This window comes from Labrus mixtus, chromosome 22 (genome assembly GCF_963584025.1).
Source record: "Labrus mixtus chromosome 22, fLabMix1.1, whole genome shotgun sequence".
Taxonomy (NCBI): domain Eukaryota; kingdom Metazoa; phylum Chordata; class Actinopteri; order Labriformes; family Labridae; genus Labrus; species Labrus mixtus.
The window spans coordinates 4,884,427-4,905,115 of record NC_083633.1 but is presented as its reverse complement, the minus strand read 5'-3'; the positions used below and the strand labels follow the sequence as shown (position 1 = coordinate 4,905,115).

Genomic DNA, 20,689 nt, shown 5'->3' with positions numbered 1-20,689 from the left:
TATGAATAAAAGTTGTCCCAAGCAGTGATTGAGATCACATTGGATCGCCAAACCTTCATTTTAGCCCAAAGTCAACAAGGAAAACAGAATAATAGGAGAAATTAGCAACACATGATGACATATCATAGTTAAAAGTATCCTCTAGCAGATGTTTTTTTTTTCTTTTTTAGTATCATACACTGCAGAATGCCTTTACCTGCGGATCCGGAGGAGAGACGCGTCGCGATAGCGCGGCGAGGACTGCGCGGACTTCCCGGACAGACCCTCACACCCTCGTCCTGACATTGGAGACAGATGACCTGGCTCTCCTGACCTTCTCCGACTCCGCCGCACCCCATGTGCTCGCTCCCCGCCTGGATCTTCATACCTGTGTTGATCCGATGGACCAGCCGCATGTCTGCCGCTGCTTCATGCTCGAGCATCCTCTTCACAAGCGGAGGTCACAGTTATCATAACGCATGGCTTGGAGTAGTGTGACGGAAACTATCTTTCCTCTACCTACGGCAATCTTAACTCCACCCACTTTTGTTGTATTCAAGCGCTTATTTTCCAGACTTGTCCCCCAATATCAACTCACCTCCGCTCCATCATGCCAGCCTATCTCTGCGGCTTGGGGGTTGGTTGCGGCTCCTTACGCACGGCTGAAGGCGTGGCTGCTTCACGTGGTTGGTTAGGTCGCAGTGTCAAGTTGCCGTGGGAGTTTTAATTATCAAAAATTAAGCGTACATAAAGGAAGGTCTCTACTAATTACAGAAGAGACTCCTCACTTTAAAAAGTAAGTCATTCTGCAGATTTTTTTGAATAGCAACTAATAAATTGACCTGATGACGTACCAGACCGGTAACTAGGAATTTCTGACTTCCAAGTTCAAATTGAATGATCCATAACTTATGAAGGGGGACCTGAAGTGTTAAGTGAATGCACACACATGCACATGCTCACTCACTGCGGTATTGCACATCATATTCTTTATAGTGTTTGGCTGTAATTTAAGTTTGGGTTAGAACCCTAACCCTGATTTCTCAGCCTATGTGAATACAACATGTTAGCATTTGAGTTTACTTTGTAGGTATTTGTAAAGTTTTCCTTTACCCTTTTTCCTTCTGCTTTGTACTTCTGCATGACATTTACTCGGTTTCTTACTGGTTACTTTTTTATCTATGGTTACATCCGTTACAGACATTTGACCAGTTTGATAAATCTTGTTAAAAATAGTCCTCTATTTATATTTTTATATATGAAAGAAGTAGTGCCATCAAAACATATTTTAATGCCCAAACTTAAGTGTAGTCATTTGGGAAGAATGACCTATTTCAACAGTTTAAATTAAACACATTTTAAATTAAATCTAATTTTCAGAGGTGGGACATATAATAAACTTAATATAAAGCCTGTATAAATATCAACTTGATGGGTTGTGAAGCAACAAGCTGTGAGGAGCTTTTTCTATATTTTAATGTAGCTAAATTTAGTCCTTAAAGATTCAAGCTGAAAAGATGATATTTCAACTCATTTGTGTTAGTCTCGTGAAATATTACACATTAAATAACATCTGTATGATACTATATTGTAAGTAGTAATTAAAGAAAATGTGTACTGGAGACAGACAGGGTAAATGCATAAATGACATACACACATACTTGATGCCATCCCTGCATACGTTGTTGCACCAATTGGGCCAAACCAGTCACAAAAAGTCTGAACACGCCCCTGCTTACAAAAGACATCAACGTAAAAAAAAATAAAAGGTCACACATTTTTACATTATTGAGCAGTTAAAAGGTCAAATGTAAATTCAGTTGGACATTAAAATACTCTTAAAATGTGACATTTGACTCTGCATTTAAAGAATTATTGGTACAGTCAATATGAAGTGCCTTGTTGTGTTTGATACTTGAAATACCTCCTGAACCATCTGCCTCACTCTACCTCCATATCCCCAAGATGTTATCCTTTAAGAATTATCTGAGCCCAGTTGTTTCAAATGAATCCAGATAAGAATGATCTGGATTAGGTAGTCCAATTTTTATTTTCATATCCAGGAGTCCAGTTCACTCTTTTTCACTTTTACCTACCCAGGATCACTAGCCCAACTCACTTTCATCCTTGTTTAAAAAAATAAAATAAAATGAAAATGAGCTCAATCTGATCCAAGCAGTGACTTTTATGGATGAACCAAAGTATTCTATTGTTTGGCCTAAAAGGTTCAGCAGTGCTCTAAAGAGGACCTCACACTGCATACTTTGTCCACAGGGGGGCGCCACAATCCACACAAGTTGAGAGAACCTCTCAGCTGCAACACATTTGATATGTAATGTCATAGTTGACATTTTCTTGTAATCCAGCCTGAATCCAGCACTCTGCTGGTATCACCATAATCCTGAGTTTTTGGATTAAAGAAATCCTCGTCAAAAGTTTAAACAACAAAAACTGAAGGTTTTACCAGTGAACAAAACAGGATTGGATTGGTTTTATCTGATTATGTTTTCCTTTTCTTTTTTAAACAACCTGATTTCAAGATTTGATCCTATCCATATCTTTAATCCTGTTGGATTACTACCAGGACCTGATGATATCAGGGAAGTATGATGACTTTTTTTAACGTTCATCTGATCTTCAGAAAATACTTTCTGGGTGCATAGTGCCTCATAATGGTTCATAATGCAGAACAAATGGCATTGCAAGGTTGTGAATCATGCAGATAACTTCTCAAGTCGAGTATTCATGTTGTTAATTATTACAACCCTGATTCCTAAAAGTTGGGATGTTGTGTAAAATGAAAACAAAAATAGAAGGTGATGATTATTTTTTTTAAAGGTTGAAACACCATATCTGATTAAAAAATTGCACAAAGACAACATATCAAATGTTGAATCTGAGAAATTCTATCAATGTTTGAAAAATGGACTCCTATTTTAAATTTGAGGCTGAAAGCATGTTTAAAAAAAGTTTTGAAAGTTGCAACAAGGGGACAAAGAGTTGAGAAAGTCTTTCAATAACAGCTAATGGAATATCTCACAGTTAATAAGGTTAACAGGAAAAGGTGAGTATCATGATTGGGTATAAAAAAGAGCAGCAGCAGAGTGGCTGAGTCTTTGTGCAGTCAAGATGGGGATGTGTTCAATGTGTTTAAATTGATGAGGTTTAATTACAGCTGTTTCAAATGACTGTGGTACAGTCATCTCCCCAGTATAACTTTAACCCCTCATACAAGAACACGTATACCTTCACCTGAACAATGAACGAGCACCACCCTAAACAGTCTCACCTTTCAATACATTCAAACGAACCATGTTGAGAGACCACATTCCTGTAGTTCAGGATGTTCTTAACATGTCATTCTCAACCTTTCACCATCTGCTCTCATCATGTTGTGTAAGGAGGTGTCTGTTTGTAGCTGAGGGATTATAGAGCATCATGTATGTAGTAAGTAGTAATGATCAGTCTGAAATAAAGGCTACTGTTTGTTTTGTGCTGATGTGATTAATATATTGTAACTAAAATTCAACAATGACATATGATCTGATTTAATAGTGCTCTGGCCAGAGTTTTCAGATTGTGAAATATAAAGCACATGTTGTAGGTATGCAAATTATGTAACAAGATCATTCTCTGATGTTGATGATCACAGTAGGATTCAAAAAGGTTTTTTCAAAGAGTTATATACATTTCATATTACAAAAATGGATTCTGGATCTTTTACTTGGTTTGACTGTCATGCACAGGGGTGGGCAACTGGTGGCCCCATCAACCCTCAATGAGGCCCTCAGGTCATTTTTTACATATCAGTTAATTGGAAACATGAAGAAAACATGACAAAATCTGCCATGAAATCATGAAAATCAGAAATATTGCCCATCCCTGTCATGCGTGTATTAAGTTTCAGATAAAAGTTATAAACATTTAGTAAAACATTTTTATTTCTTTTCCATATGGGTGTCTCCGCCACCTTGACATATTTCAGTACTCAATGGAGATGCTTTGTTTATGCAAAGTTTATGCTACAGGCCCATACTTGAGTTACTGTCAAACTGGTTTTCATCTGTTCAGTTGTTGTTCAGCTGGTGTTTTTAATATATGGATGGATACGTAACCAAAGGTTAAATGTAAGGAGGCAACATTCTTGGGAAGGGCATCATTCATCTTGATAATAGAACTTCTAACCTTGATGACTTTATGAAGCTTCTTTATCACTTTTTTGACACTTCTTGTTATGACAAGTTGTTTTGATTTCTGAGTAAAAGGCTTACTTTTTTTAAATTTGGATTTCCATCACATCACAGAGATTTCACCACTGTGTTCACTCCAAATTAATGTCTTCTGAGGTAAGCCATAATATTCTTTATTTTGTTTGGGTGTAACTATCCTATCCTATTATCACATTCTCGATTGACTAGATTTAGTTTGATGTTGAAAGCTAGACATGATGACACTATAAATATTCAGAGGTTTTTATGACTGAGTTAAGTGACTTCCAGAAGAATTCATATGATAAACTTAACACAGAGTCTGTTTCCCCTTTTTGTTGTTTTAGTCCAGAACCAGAGGAGGACTCACCATGTGGCTAAAATGTTTTATAAGTAACCATGTCAACATGAAACTTCTGAAGACCTGTGTCATCCTCCTCCTTGTGTATATGTTGTTGTTTACACTAAGAAATATGGACCTGCTGCAGGTGAGAACTGGGATTATTGGTAACACTTTAAAGAAAGCATTTGTATGTTTTTCTATGAGTCTGATTACAGGAGACTATTTACAACAGTCTCTTTCGATGTACTCTCAGATAACATTAATCTTTTTGTTGCAAATAAACACTACAGGGGCTGGGGGGTGAGGGCACTAGCATGGGCCCTACTTGAAAATGATGCCCACCTGCTGCACCCCCAAAATCCTAACCAGCTATTCACCTTGTCAAAGGTGGGACAGATGATAATATAACATTTATGAGGGGAGCATTTTTAATTCAAATATTTCACTGCTTTATTCCTTAAAGAGACAAACTTAGAAAACTTGTGTTTTCAATTATTCCATGTAAGTGTTTAATGTTATGACATTTTCACAGAAAATAACATCTTAATGATACTTTATTGTTAGTAGTAATTAAATTAGGGCTGGGCACGTTAACACGTTATTTTCGCGTTAACTCATTAATTAATTATCGCCGACAATTATTTTATCTCGCATTAACGCAGTTTTTATTATTTATTTTCTTATTGTAAAAGTCTGTTGCTCACTGGCTTTTATTTTGTAAAATTCCATCGTGAGCGAGCCGAGTATGTTGCTTACTGCTGCGCATGTCTGCTGCGGCGCTCACAGGAAAGAGGAGAAACAATGTTGCCAACTTGGCGACTTTCTCGCTAAATCTGGCGACTTTCCAAACCCCCTTGGCGACTTTTTTTGTCAACAGCTACTAGCGACAAATCTAGCGACTTTTTCTGGTGTTATTGGAGACTTTTTTGGTGTAAGAAACTGACGTGAAAGCACGTATTGCTCTGCAGTTACTGTCCCCAACAAGCAGCGGGTGCTGCCGTGAGCCCCTCCCCCTTCCAAAAGCTCTCACAGGCTGTCAGTGTAGCCTCGCGCAGCAGACCCAGCTGCAGTCAGAGAGCAGAGAGGAGACCCACACCACTCTGCGTCCAGACTGCAACGAATGCAATAAGCTTTAGTTTTGTATTTATTTGCTTTGACTACATTGTTTAAGTTGAGAAGTACATTTACAATAAAAGTGCACTATACACTACTTTTTAATTCATTATTGGATTTTGCGTATAACAATGCGATTAATCGCGATTAATCACAGGAACTCATGCGATTAACGCAATCAAAACTTTTAATCGTTTCCCAGCCCTAAATTAAATAAATGCTTATTGGAGACAGCAGGGAAAATGCATACATGACATGCACACAAACTTGATGCATGCAGTGAAAAAAAAGAATCACAGGTGTTTACATGATTAAGCAGTTAAAAGGTAAGATGTGATTTAGTTGGACTTTAAATACTCTTAAAATGTGACATTTGATTTTGCACTGTGACTTCTTAAGACATGAAATGTTTAATTTATTTTTTAAATTTTGTTAATATGAGTAATTCTGAAGTTACAGGAGTGTCCACTAGAGTGGACATCATGCAACTCTATAATGCAAAAAAATGTTTATTTATTTATCTTGTAGTGCATAAACAAAGATCAGAATTCTTCCCCTTTCAAAATCACATTTGCAGTTTTCACATGTCAATTGGGGTGGAGAGATCCATTTAAATTTAACTTTTGAAGGATGAACGTCTTTGAGTTTTTGAGTGTTCCTGTTTAAAAAAGGAAAAACATGTTTGATGAGCTAAAATTACCTGCTCAATTTTTGCCTGAAGGCTGCCTGAACAACATTTATTGGGAGAAAATCAATTTATGAAGAGTAACCAAAACCATCCCAACATCAGTTATTTTCACGATTAGCAAAGTCTCAGTATTGTCATTGAAATGTAGCCGGCAATGCACGATGTCCAACTAGTGGACAGCTGATAAATCATGATTTTCTCCAAAACTAAAATCAATATTTGATCCTTTCACAATAACATTGCTCCTTAGTTTTTACTTGATGTTAAGAAAAAAACATCACCTGCAAGTTATATGGGCCATCTACATTTTGGTACACTTACAACAGCTGGCCAATGGATGACAGTGTATGGGCTGACTTGCTAAAGTCCACTGGAGTGGAAAACAGCTTTTGAATAGCTGTCCATTGTAGTGACCAGTATGCGTGAAAGGGATAATTATTGGTACAGTCAATATGAGCTGCGTTGTTGATTTGATTTAGATTTATTTATTTGGAACGTAAAAATGTAAAAAACAAAATAATAAAATAGCTGTAATTAAAAATATGTAAAAAAAAATAAAGTGAATACACAACATAAGAAGGACAAATCATCGTTCATTCGTTCTTTCATGCCTGAAAAGGAGTAGGAAGAATGATTTAATCTACCCCTTTTAACTCAATTTAATGAATTATACCATAATATGTAATATTAAAAAATTACTTGTATACCATAATGTAACTATTCTCATGACTATAATTATTTACAGTGTGCCATTACCAGTAACAAAACCCACAAACTATACTAAACTAAATCATAAACTAAATAATTACAAACACACTCCAGTGATTGTATTACCCTTCCTCATGTACTATATGTTGGAGGGTCAGGTTTTAACCATTTAATTGTGATACATGTGAGAGCTGCTGTTATCACTATTTCTAAAAGGTATTTTATAGCTCTACCATCAACCTATCGGTTTTAGGCCCAGTATTTCCTCATTCGATCTTTTGATGAAATATTGTTTCCTGAGCCTCAGAAACCTCCTCCCAAAATGTTTTTAATGTCCAAAATATGGACTGATTTCTCTACCACTATTTATCCAACATGTATCACAGTATGCTGAGACCATTTTAACCACTATTACTGGTGTCCGTAAGTATCTCATTATCTTCCACTTCAATTCCCTCCATGTATTAGAACTGGCTACAAGATGTGCTTCAGTTCATATTTCTACCATTTTCCCTCTGGTATGTCTACATTAATTTCAGTTTCCCATATTCCTTTTATCTGCTTTGCAATTTTCAAAGTCATACCTGAAAATACATGATAAAAGTGACTTGTAATTTTCTTACCCCCATTTCCTGTTTCCTCAATTCAAGTGGGCTCCAAGACTTTATTCCATTCTTTATGCTTAGTGGAAAATGTCCTGAACTGTAAATATATAAAGAAATCAGTGTTAGGAAGTGTGAATTCCTATTTAACTGTTCAAATTTTAGACTTCTATCCTTGTGGAGTTGCTGTAGCTTAGTGAGTTTATATTCTGACCATTTCCTAAATCCTGCATCTGTATGGAAGGGAGTAAAACCCTTTATAAATTCAATGTAAGTTAGTCCCGAGATTGCAAACCAAAAGATGCTTTTACTTTCGTTCACATCTTTGGTGTGACTCTGGTCCATTTAACCATTTGAATGTCCCCTAATAGGACGTCTATGAAAGCTAAGGCCTGTAGGGGAGTAACAAAAACTTTTTTCAATGCTGAGCCAGAGTGTGTCTGACGGCCAAATTCCACCAGCTTCCACTGTCTCAGCTCGGCCAGTTACACAAGGCTTCTATTTTTACCAGATGCCGGAGCACGGTGCATCAATTTACCACAGAAAAGATTGAGTGGGAGGGGAAGTCATTTTCCATTTAAAAATAAATTGTACTTAAATTTGATGGTGAAGACATGTTTAAAACAGTTGGGACAGTGGCAACAAAATAGTATAAACGTTGTAAAATGCTTTAAATAACAGCTGATGGAACATCTTACAGTTAATAAGGTTAACAGGAAACAGGCGAGTAACATTTCTAGGTATAAAAAGAGCATCGCAGAGTGGCTTGTCTTTGTGAAGTCAAGATGCGGTGGATGTTTTCTTGTCCACTGACATCCACATATTAAATCCCTTTCAATCCTGTAACTTTTTTTTCTTGTGTAGAGATCATGGCAGTATATTTGAAAGATCTTCCATCCTCTTTTAGTTTAATTTAGTCCATTTGTTTGATACATCGTTGTAACCATCCTTCTTTTTCGACCCCTTGCCAGATTCATTTTGAAGAAAACTCTATCATCTTCCTGAAGAAAGTGACCTCCGCTCCTTCCACTAGTCCTGCGTCGGCTCCTTACATGCCTGACAACTTCTGCACCATCAAGCCACTGTCTTCTGCAGAAGCTGAGGAGGAACGTCTCATATTGGACTCCATTGCTTGGCCTGAAACTCCTCCTCTGCCAGCTCCTTTTTCATTGAATCAGACAAGTAATGCCGCCCACAGCACCTTCATCATTCTCCCAGGGGGGGTTGGAGACGAGCGGCATGTAGGAGACCAGCTGGAAGTTATTATACAAATGTACAACTTCCAAGGTAACCCCAAGAAGTCTGGAGGAGATGCAATTGTTGCCCGGTTGCACAACAGGGCACTTGAAGCAGGTGTGGCTGGACGAGTGGTGGATCTCCTTAATGGCTCCTACTCTGCTGTATTCTCTTTACTCTGGGAAGGAAGTGCACAGGTTGAGGTAAAGTTCAAGGCTATATCCTTAAATATTAATATACAATAAGTAATGCCAAAAGAATTACCTATTGCAATGGTATTGTCCTGTAGGTAGTTATATAAGGAAAGAAAACTCTCTGTGCTCGACCAACTAGTTGCCGACTACGCACCAAGACTCTTAAAAACGTGCTGTGGAAGCAGGGAAAGTGATACAGACCTGTCTTCGGAGGAAGGCCAGCACTTGAGAGACGAGGAGCAATGGGAGACTACAGTCTTTGATTCCCTGCTGTTATCCCCCAGATCTACTCCAATGAGGGAATTGAGTCTGACTTCCCCCTACACTTCACACCTGGGCCACAGGCCTGAGTCTGTCCAACACACGGCTGGTCACAACACTCATAACACTTTATGTTTACACTTTTTAATGGTCTGATGCTCTACAGAACACTACAGCAACTCTAAAATTGCCTATGGGCCAGAGATGGTGTCAGAATTGTTGGGTTAGATAGTTGCAAAACTAAGGGTCCGGATATTATGTTACGAGCCAATTTACAGAGTACTTGTTGCAGTGGCCTGGGATTAGAATCCGCTGTTGGCCTTTTGCTGAATGTCACCCCCCACTTTCTACTCCCAACATTTTCTGTCCGTCTTCAGCTGATATAACAGAGAGAAGAAAACAAGTTCTACTGGCCAGCTAGAGAGTATATCATATCAACCAATCTCTTATGTTTAAGAGAGATTGTTAAGTTAAATAAATTAGCAACTTCAGTGCACTGAAGCAAAAAAAAAATAGTTATGAACTATCTATTTATACAGGTACTGTACATGGGGTATTTCTTGTATGCTATAAATTTAATCTGTTGTTCTTTGTTTTATCAGGTGACCCTTGTCCACTCAAGTGAGGCTGTCACAGTTCTACGTAGGCTAAACAGAGATCATCCTGATAGGGTTCGCTTCCAAAGCGTCTTCCGCTCAGGCTCAATCTCTGAATCTACCATCTGTAATGTTTGCCTACGCCAAACCAGCCAGCCACAGTGCAACTACACTGACCTCCATACTGGTGACCCGTGGTTCTGCTACAAGCCAAAGAATCTGAGCTGTGATGCCAGGTTTAACCACATGAAAACAGGATATAATAGTGTACTCAAGACCGAAGAGTTGAAGCTCTTTCAAAGGTGATGAGCTTAAAAAGCTACTTTTTTCACTTGATGAATACATACAAATATTAGAGCTTACTATGTATCTCCTGGTTTAAATATGTCTAGTTAATAACAACGGACATTTATGAGTTAGTCTAAAGGTATTTATATATCTTTAAAGCCCAAATATGGAGGCAGAGTAACTTTGCAATTAAATCTTTACCTTTTGGTAAATCATGTTTTGACAGTGATTATATTAGTGTGTGTAAAGTACAATATATAATGTGAAGTTTTATACAGGAATGTCAACCTGAAAGTCTTCATTCCGGCTTCAGGACCTGCCAGTGTCACTGTGTTGCCACGAAGGAAAGGTAAGCATGATCTTTCCTACTCTCACCAATAGAAATTGAAACTGAATGAGCTTGGGGGGGGGGGGGGGGGGGGGGGGGGGGGGTAAAGGGTCTGTTGATGATAAGTGATACCTGAAATAACCCAATCCTTTTTTTTTCAATTATTCTCAGGGCAACCTGCGGTCAATCAAGACAGTGGGAAGTCTGGACTCTCTGGGTATTACTACCAGGGTCTGTGGCAATCACTAGGTGGCTTTAACGTTCACCAATTCAACAACAACTCTGCAATCAGCCAGTGTTTGAAAGGCAAGGTGGTCCACATGTATGGAGACTCCACCATCAGGCAGTGGTTTGAGTACCTCGACGCTTCGCTTCCAGGTATCTGTTCCACAGTTATTGTAGGCAAAATTTGGTTTATTAATATTGCATCTTAATCTGTTCCTTCTGTCACACTTGCAGAGGCTAAGGCAGTAAACCTGAACAGTCCGAAGCCAGCAGGACCTTACATGATATGGGAAAATACAAACAAAATCATGGTAACATACCGCATTCATGGTCTTCCTCTTCGGATTTCAATAATACCAACCAGTAAGGAGTGTTACGTTTCCAAAGAACTTGATACGCTGGTTGGTGGTACCAACACAGTTGTAGTTTTAGGAATCTGGGCCCATTTCAGCACTTTTCCAATTGAACTTTACATCAGACGGCTTCAGAGCATCCGCAGGGCAGTGGTCCGTCTGTTGAATAGGGCTCCTGGCACACTGGTGGTCATCAGAACTGGGACCCTCCAAGCTATGCACGTTGGTAATGTGATAAGCAACGGTGACTGGTTCTCGTTTCAGGTGGACAAGGTGCTCAGAGCCATGTTCAAAGGACTTAATGTCCAACTGGTGGATGCATGGGATATGGTTCTTGCTCACCACTTGCCACACAACATTCATCCAAAACGTCCCATCATTAAGAATATGGTTGATGTTCTATTGTCCTACATATGCCCACAAAAGAAGAGATAGCTGTTCATTTAATGAAGGAATTTTATCAATTCAGGAAAAATGCAGCTCTTGTTGGTAAAACTGAAACTGAAGCAGTTTTTCTGCTTCTTGTGTGTGTTTCTATCAAATGATTTCTTTTTCCTAAAGCAGACTATACAGACAAAGCAAGTACTACTTTGATCCATCTTTTTAACAGAGAATTGTGAGTAAAAAAAACGAGAGCAAACCGGATTGCAATCAGTTTGAAGTCAAATAGCTCTAATAAAAACAGGCGTGTGAAGATTCACATTAACCCACACAGCTCATTGAGCTAGGTACTTAGTTTGATGAAAACATTCCTGGAGTTGTAGGAAAATACTAGGGATAATTTAGATATTTGTTTAGTGGCCAATGTCAGATGTATTAAATGGAAATTTAAATACATCTGAGCTCAAGTCTAAATTTACCATACCACAATAAGCTAAATTTACCATTTAGTCCATTTACTCTACAGAATTGTATGAGAAGTTACTATCTACCCATTAACTAATGGCTAACTAGTAGTTAGCTATGCAACAATTTGTGTAGTTACATTATCTGTTAAATTATAATTAGCTACTCTAGAACATGTAATGAAGAAGTACTCACTATCTACCCATTACTAAATACCCATGACATGAATTTCTTCAGCCAATTTACATGAAAAATAAAAATAAAAAATAAAAAAATCCATTATGCCATCCAACCTTTGGCTGCTCAATTGAAAAAGAAAAAAGTCAGGAGAATACCTTCGCTTGTGAGGGAGCATCTCCTATTCGCCTTAACAATCATATAACTATCTTATTAACCATTAAGTTGACAATTTATTTTTTTATTCGATGTGTTAATCAGCTAAAGTATGGATCCACTGTAGTTAAATTATTCATGAGCTTAATTTATTATGAGTAAATGTGTTGTTGCTTTGATTATTAATCATGTCCTCTCTGAGGTAAAATTTCTGTTGACAGAGAAGCATAGCATGTTTCCTTGATGTCTGATGATATAGTTAGGTCATTTTTATGATTTCATTCAGTAAATATCCTACATATGGGACCTTTAAACTTGATCCTATCCTGAATGGTTGGATAATGGACTTTTTACCAATAGGTGGCAGTGCGTGACAGTAAATGGTGTTCTTTCTATCCTGATCTTTTTTTTATATGCTGCAGCTGGATTGCTCCTATAGAGTTTTGTTTTATACATTTACAATGACAATAAAGATCAATCGATCTATCAAAAACAGACACATTGGGAAATGTGTTGATGATACTTTGATTGTCAGCCTTCTTGATGGGGGGGAGCAGGGTTATGAGGCAGTTGTGGATGACTTTGTGGCTTGGCATGATCAATCTTTTCTTCATTTCAATGTGTCATAAATAAAATACATGGTTATTGTTTCAAGCAAATTTTCACTTTAAATGAGTAGAACAATTTGTCCATGGAGTAAGTGTTTTTTCTTATTACAAGCAAAAAAAACTAACTCCATGGAGTTTCTTCTTAGTTCAAGTGAAAATTTGCTTGAAACAAGTAAAACATGTGGAAATCAAGTGTCATGATTCACATCATGGCAGCCCTTCCTTCCCCTTTTGTCGTGTTGTTTGTCATTCCCTGTCTGTTTAATCCTCATGTGTCTCTCCCCTGTCTGTGTCAGTTTGGTGGGCGGGGCTCATGTGCTTAGGCGGCGCCAGGTGCATCTAGTTGGTCATCAGGATCTCGACTACAAAGACTTCCTTCTGCTTCACCTCGGCGACAGATTGTTTCAGCTGCTCGCGTGGTATTGTACTCTCTTGGCTTCTCTGGATTCTAGTGCTCATTGTGATGGTGGTGAAACGTGTTCTACTTAAGTCAAATATTCCTTTAACTGTGGTTAGAAAAATGTATATATAGCACTTTAAATTTGACACTGACAACATAGAACCGTACTGGCAATATAAACTCTTCCAGGTTTGAAGATCTGTATAGCATTACAAACACTGTAATTTATGAACTATGTTTAGGTTTAATTTTAACAACAATGGAAAAACATCAACCACAAACAGTTGGCCAGTTTTTACATACAACTTTTCCAAGAATACAGTGTCACATTTCTATTTTTTGTAAATAAATTGTCTTTATTGAAATATTAACTCAAGTGTGACTTTTTTTCCACAGTGCCTTCAGCTGTCATATTTGAATTTTAAAGAGATCATACATTTAAAAGAAAAAATCTACCTTCTACTACAACGATGCACCTGCCCTCCACATGTAGAACTTGTGGATTATATAAAAGATGACGCTGCTAAACTTGTGTGTGCGCGTGTGTGCAGTTTTCATTTGCTGTCTAAGCAAACAAAGCCGTTTTAGGCCAAATCCATTACCCACACTCCACTCTTCAACACAGAGATGAATTCTGTTCTAAAATCTGCATAGTCTTTGTAGTTAGATGCCAGTTCCAAAGAACAACTGCAGGTGTGAGCCAAAGGCGCCCTGAGAACTGTGGCTGTTCTGCTGTGAATGTGACTTTAATGGTCTTAGATAAGAACAAGTCAGACCCTGTGCAGTACCTGAGGAATAGGCCAAGCTCCTTCTGATCTCTTTCTCTTACAAATCTCAAGAGATGATTTGAGGTAGTTTGTTCTTCCAGTGACATAGATCCTGGTAACTTGATGGTTTTGGTAATGTTTCTTGCCTTGGGTTTGAGATCATCCAGAATGTTCTTCAGTCATTCCCAACTCATGGATTGTCCAATAGACCTGAGAATTGGCTTCCAACACGTTATGATAAATGCTGGTTCTTGTACCATCTCTTTGTGGGCTATTTCCTCCACCAGACTTGGCAGATTTTCTTCAGTTGGGAGTACACAGCAGTTGTGACTGCTGAGTATGCTGAGGAGTTCATCCATATCTGCCCCTTTGAAGTTGCTAATTGCCTCAGTTAGCACATTCTTCTCAGTTGCACTGATATGGTTGAAGAAAGCCTCTAGTAGATTGTCTGAACAGGAGAGAGATAGAGCCTCTGTAAGGAATGGAGGGGCAAGTTGGACTGGAAAGAACTGAAATTTCTGCCATCCAAAGGCCATGATGCGAGCAACAGCAGTCCACTCTTTCTCTTGGAATTTGTGGTGCAAAATTGGGATCTTGTAGTTCAGTGATTCTCAAACCATGGTACGCAAAGGAATCTCCACAATATTAAAAAAAACGTTCAGCATAAAACGTCATTTTTTTTTTTTGTCGTACTCTTATCTTATCTGGCTTGTATCTATTGGGTTGTATTTATATCAAATGTGTTTTCCCCTCTAAATTAATCTAGTTTTTGCAACAAACAACTTTAATCTTCTCAATTTATGATCGCACGCGCACAGACATAAACACCAGGAGTACGCCTCGCGCTTTGAAAAGTTCCACTCGATATTCCGTTATTTATAAGAGTTCGGTACTAAATCAACAGAAAGCAGCTGTAGGCCTACATTAACAGATATTCTGTGACTTATTGGAGTTCAGCACAGAATCTGTGGCAAGCAGCTGTACATTAACATTTTTAAAACGGAGCCAGGAGATGCTTCCGTTGTGATGCATTTACAAGAGTGTACAGACAGTCGCTCACCCTCTATCTCTCTCTCTTGCTCTGAAGCTGATGTGATTCTGCTCTATTTTGCTGTCTTAACTATGCGCAGGAGTCGAGAAGGATTTTTTTTGCTATGTTGAACGCAGAGCCTTATAATTCAAAGGCCCCTCATAGCATGGAGCCTGCAGTCTCTCACGCGCTCTCTCTCTCTCTCGCGCGCACACACACAGCAATTTTATGCTTGGGCCCAGGTATCACCTTTGTGTGGGAAACACTTGAGACTAAATATTCTCAAACAGGTTGTTGGTATAAAGTTGTCATTTTTATTGTGCTGCACTTCTTTTAATTGTCAGCGTTGTTCTAGCACTAGCCTTTAGTAGGCCTATAGTGTGGCTGCCAACAGTCAATAATAAATAATATTCTTTTTATGAATATATTTGCCTCCGGCGTAAAATGTGTGTAGAACTAGACCTACAGTATATTTTGACATCTACCATAATGGTGGTACTTGGAGAACCAAATATTTTCGGAGGTGGTACGCAGTCTAAAAAGTTTGAGAACCACTGTTGTAGTTGGTTCCACAGGTCTTTGATGCAGAAAACATATCCCAGAAATCAGTGAGGCAGTCTCTGGTGACCCCACTCCCAACTCCAGCCTCAGCCTCGCCACATTCAAGCAAACGCCTGATTGAAATATTAGCATCCAGTATGCAGTTGTCTGTAAATGCTTAAATCATGTCCACAAGACAGTGTGCTTTGTGGATCACAATGACTTGCTTCTCCACTATATTCTCTTGATTTTCAAAGAAATCAATGGCAATCGTGCTGGTGGAACTTGAAGCCTGCTCAGAATCCACAATGTGAATAATATCTTCTTCCATCTCAGCTACCACAACTTCTTCTATTTGATTTTCAAAGACTGTGTTTGCGCCGCTTTCTTGTTGGCTGTTAACTAGCCAGGAATCTAGACTTACTGTGGTCTTGACGTGTAGAGGTGAGTATATCAGAGTGTCAGCAAGACCATCGACAAGTTCACAAGGCATGTTGGTGTCATATCCAAGTACAATAACGTCATCATCACTGGAAAGATCTATAAGAGGCTGGCCTGATGTTTGAGTAGAAGGAGTAGCTTGGAATGTTGAGGTAGTATTGGGACTGCTCCAAGAGAAAGGCCTACTCCTGTACTGAGGTCTTTTGACAGGAGTGGGGGAGAGCAGTGATGGGCTGGATGAGGATGGAGATGCATGTGTAGCTGGCCCAAGTGTGTTGGATGTGTCAGGTGAAAATGACATGTCTGTTGTTGCATCACTAAGCTCAGAATCATTACAATCTTTTGGCTTTGTACAGAGGTATAGTCTGTGGATCTTGTAATTAGTTTGCTCTAACAAACTTCAAACTGTGACACTACCCTCAAGGGGCTCCTCAGAACCAATGACATAAAGTATGCACTCAAAGTCCTCTAATTTGCCTTTCGTCGATGTACCGTTGGGGAAAGTCAATGTACCATTGGGGAAAAAAAGTGTTTTCCCTTTTTCAAGTATGGTGGATACAGTATCATCTTTGCTTACAACTATCTCTCTTGTCCACCCCCAGTAGGCCTTCTTACTTGTTTGTACATAATCTTGGTAGTTCAACCAGCCAAGTTCTATTTTCATTGTCTTCTATTCAGCATTCTTATTTCCACAAAGTGTAGGCTTAGAGTTAAAGCTTCTGGTTGCTGTGGCTGAGGTGGTGGATGGAAGTTTCATCTTCTCTCTGAGTCTATTTATTAAAGAGTTTTTCCTTTGCTCTGTATTGTTTGGCCTCAGCCATGTGTGTTGGACAAAGGACTCAGGCCTGTATCGCAGTTCTCAAACCTGACTAGAGTTATTTTGGAGGGAACTAAACAAAGGAGTCTTAGTCCAGCACCCCCCAACAGCAACTAACAAATAGGTGTGAAAATGGGGGGTGGGGGTGTCTGAATTCTCTATCCTCATTGGAGGAGAACTGAGGTAAACCCCCAGCAGTTCCAGTCTTCAAAAGCAATCGTCAGGCATTGCTTCTTTCTCTTCAAGTGTGGTCTGCCGACAGACACAAGAGGATACCCTTTTTGCACATGATGGACTCCAACATTTGAGGAGGCAATCTTGCTGTTCTTGACTTACATAGGTTAAACTCCAGAGCTGAGGTTGCTCAGTATAGGTAGCTCTTCACATGCTGAATTCAAGCATCAGAGGATTCAGCTGACTACTTCCACGGCATATCTTTAGGAGTTTTGGGCGCAATCAGATGCTATGAGGTTTGAGCAAAAAGAAGAGTTTCTTGCCTTTGATTTTTCGTAAAAAAAAAAAAGTAAAGTGGTTTATTTAAAAAACACTTTTCTTTTTAAATCCATTCTAAATTTTATCCTCATGCTCAAGAAAAATCCTTCTTAAGCTAAGAAAGAAAAGCAAAGGGTTTTGCATTTTACAAAGGAAAGGCAGGAGTTCAGATCTGGACAAACAGTCCGGGTAGAAAAACAAAAAAAGCAAGCTGGAGTCATCAGAGGGCCGTCCCAGACAACAAGGTGTTACAACATTGACCTATCATAAGGAAGTCTGCAGAGAAACAGATCCCACACCAGGGTCATTCCTGAGACACCAGAGACGATGAAGATGACAAGATCAGGGCAGACCATAAGAGTCCTGCTCAGAATGGAGTTATAATATAACCAGTCTGAAAATATACCAAAAAAAATGATTCTTGGCCTTAATAAACAATAAGTTATATTTTTGGGTAAAATGTAACTAAATTAGACCAAATCCAAAGTTTATATAAAATAATAACTAAACACAATTTAAATATGCACTAAATAAATCCAATCAAAACAATTCAAGTAAACTTTATGTGACCAGATTAATTATACTTTAGATTAAACCAAATCAAATTATTAGTTAATTTATATTATTGATTAAACACTACATAAATGTAATTTGAATACATTTAATTAAAACAATTCAAGTAAAGTTAATGTGACCAGATTAATTGTACTTTACATTAAATCAAATACAATTTAAGTTAATTTATAATATTAACTAAACACAACATAAATTTACTTTGAATAAGTTAAATGATAACAATTCAAGTTTATGTGACCAGATTGGTTATACTGAAAGGCGGCTAAGCGCATGTGCAGGAGTAAAGGTAACGTGATATCCCCAAACGTTGAACGTGAGGTTGTTTGGTTTTTCGCAAAGTTTTCGCTGAGCGAGACTACGCACATGTGGTTACAGGTGAGTGAAATTGTTTTCAATCTGTTATATTATGATGCAGGGATACTTTGTTTTATTAAGTACATTTAATTAAAACCAGTGAAACGTTGCTGCTACTATAGCAGTTGTATTTGCTAATCGGACTACTTTACTTGCTTATCCGTCTTCAAAGAAACCTCGCGTTTCAAGATGTTTTGACCCTGCTGTATTGTATTAACATTTGGTTTTGTTAATGTGTTTTCTATTCTTAAAAGTACACTAGATCTCTGCCTGTAACCAAAAAACATGACCATCAAGGAAACTGTTTAAGACATCCCTGCCCCGAATCCAACTATCAGTTTTTGGCGTATGCTTATCAATAGCATGTCCAGATGTTGTTGTGATTGTTTAGTCAACCAGGAGCCATACACACCACTGAGTCACATTATGAAGTGCTGCGGTGAAATTCACACTAGTTTGATCAGCCTGTGATTTATAATTTTAACTTTTTTTTCTTAACAAATTATACAATGTACATCTTTCAAGATTTTACAATCTAGTGTAGAGTAAGTAGTAAGAGCCGATGCAGACCTTAAGTGTTCCCTTTATCATTTCTAAGAGTATATTCAACTTGAATTATTTGATTGGGCTCCTAGATTCATACGTTTTTGAATCTTAAACATTAACAATTGTTAAAAATGGGCTTTGCACTTTCAAAGTTGATTTTGACCCGCTGTAATGACGGCCAACCTATAAGATGGAAAAATAGGTTTTAAAAGTGCGTCTTATACACCAGATTTTATGGTAACACATTTGACACTACATTCACAAATGTAACTAATTTCTTAATATCTACAGCAACTAATATTACAAATTAGGGTACTACATTGTTCAATACAGACAGCTCCCCATTTAAAAATTGTATTATTTTTTGTTGCAATTTAAAGGCAGAATATGCGATTTCTTGATCCAGCGGATGTCACCCTTGAGCACCAGCATGAAACAAAACAACTCGCGCTGCATTGTTGTGTTAGCATGCTAATGCTAGAGATCTTTATTATGCTCGTATCTCCACACTGCATGTAAATTTACCCGAAATGACCATGATCTAGAAATGCTTATGTGACATTCAAATAAGCAGTGGAACTCGGGTGTCCCACTCATTGTTGTTACAGGTTTAAGAATGAAGCAAAGCTCACTCTCGGTGCAACACATTTATTTCCTGTAAGAAATATGAAAAATACAGTTTTGATCAGAAGCTCTCTCTCTGTATCACATTGAAACTCATTCATCACGTACTGACTACTACTTCTGCTCTATCGGCGTCAGCTACTGATGCTCAATCAAGTGTACAGCTTAGAGCGCCCTCTGCTGATGAAGCTGAGTTTAGCAGGAATACCATCACCTATTCGAAGCACATTCACTCAAAATACTCTGTGATAAAATAATAATACAGGTAAGTGGAACAGTAGTTTGCTTATGTTTTCAGAGTTTAGATTTCAATCAGTTCAAAATTTAAAGGGGGGAAACTATTTAATCTTTTCAAACACACAGTGCCACATAAACAGTCATGACTCAGTTATTTTCAGAGGATATACTTGATTTCTGCTACATTTAAGTGTGAAAAACCGCATACTCTGCCTTTAATGTGCTCAAAATTGCTAAAATGCCACAGTGCCTCATCTAGTCCAGTGTGTTTATGTGTGCTCCTGCCCTTTTTGTGCAAAGTGTTCCCTTACAATATACGTTTTCGTCACTTTTTCCTTTTCACGGTTTCATAGATCAATGCAGAATTCATGCGAATAAAAACTTTACCGCTTCAAGCAAAGTTCCTGGCAGAACTCGACAAATACACATACCTAATCAAAGCCTTCAGCAACAAAGAAGGAGCAGCTGGATGAAAGATCCGACTCCTCGTGGCTCCCACAGCAACGATGTGTACGTAATACTTAAGATAATTAATCCTTGTAGCCCACTTGACTATGTTTTGGTCATTGACCTGTATTTTTCTGCTTTTATTTTGGCTGTTATCAATCCTCAGACTATATACAAAGTAGAGGTTGGTAGTTTTTGTTTAAGTTTGGATTTCTTAAGAGTTTCTAAGATTTGTGCCACAGGATGGCCAAGTGGTGATCGAGGGTGTAGAACTTCTAGGCAATCGCAGAAGCATTTCCTTTGGCTGCATCATGCTGTTCGTCCTCATTTACACCCTTAACTTGAGCTATCCTCCGGAGCACAAATATACATTCACCTTGAATTTATGTAATAAAAATACATGGAACATTTACATGTTATTAAATCATGTAAAGTCTATGTTTTGGGGTTAATTATTTTTATGAGTGAAGGCTGTGGTCATACAGGGCAGAATAATCCCTTCCACCCTG

The 20,689-nt window shown here is 38.2% G+C and overlaps 2 protein-coding genes across 6 annotated transcripts in view; one reads left to right on the top strand and one right to left on the bottom strand.

Moving 5' to 3' along the window:
* The window catches only part of LOC132956418 (anoctamin-4-like), a 62,394-nt gene extending 61,785 nt beyond the window's left edge, over window positions 1-609 (bottom strand). For 3 of the 4 annotated variants that reach the window (XM_061029874.1, XM_061029875.1, XM_061029876.1), the window contains exon 1: window positions 197-608. In XM_061029874.1, coding sequence (XP_060885857.1) covers window positions 197-422 — 226 coding nt within the window. In that variant the 5' untranslated portion in view covers window positions 423-608. Of the gene's footprint in view, window positions 1-196 lie in introns of all 4 variants that reach the window. The other variant, XM_061029872.1, reaches the window with a different exon arrangement.
* The window catches only part of LOC132956423 (NXPE family member 3-like), a 31,757-nt gene extending 11,524 nt beyond the window's left edge, over window positions 1-20,233 (top strand). The window contains exons 2-8 of one of the 2 annotated variants that reach the window (XM_061029885.1): window positions 4,546-4,675; window positions 8,613-9,080; window positions 9,935-10,230; window positions 10,495-10,565; window positions 10,716-10,922; window positions 11,004-11,080; window positions 20,087-20,233. In XM_061029885.1, coding sequence (XP_060885868.1) covers window positions 4,559-4,675; window positions 8,613-9,080; window positions 9,935-10,230; window positions 10,495-10,565; window positions 10,716-10,922; window positions 11,004-11,080; window positions 20,087-20,206 — 1,356 coding nt within the window. In that variant the 5' untranslated portion in view covers window positions 4,546-4,558 and the 3' untranslated portion in view covers window positions 20,207-20,233. Of the gene's footprint in view, window positions 1-4,545; window positions 4,676-8,612; window positions 9,081-9,934; window positions 10,231-10,494; window positions 10,566-10,715; window positions 10,923-11,003; window positions 11,603-11,763; window positions 11,829-20,086 lie in introns of those variants that run through there. The other variant, XM_061029884.1, reaches the window with a different exon arrangement.
* Window positions 20,234-20,689: the final 456 nt, after the last annotated feature.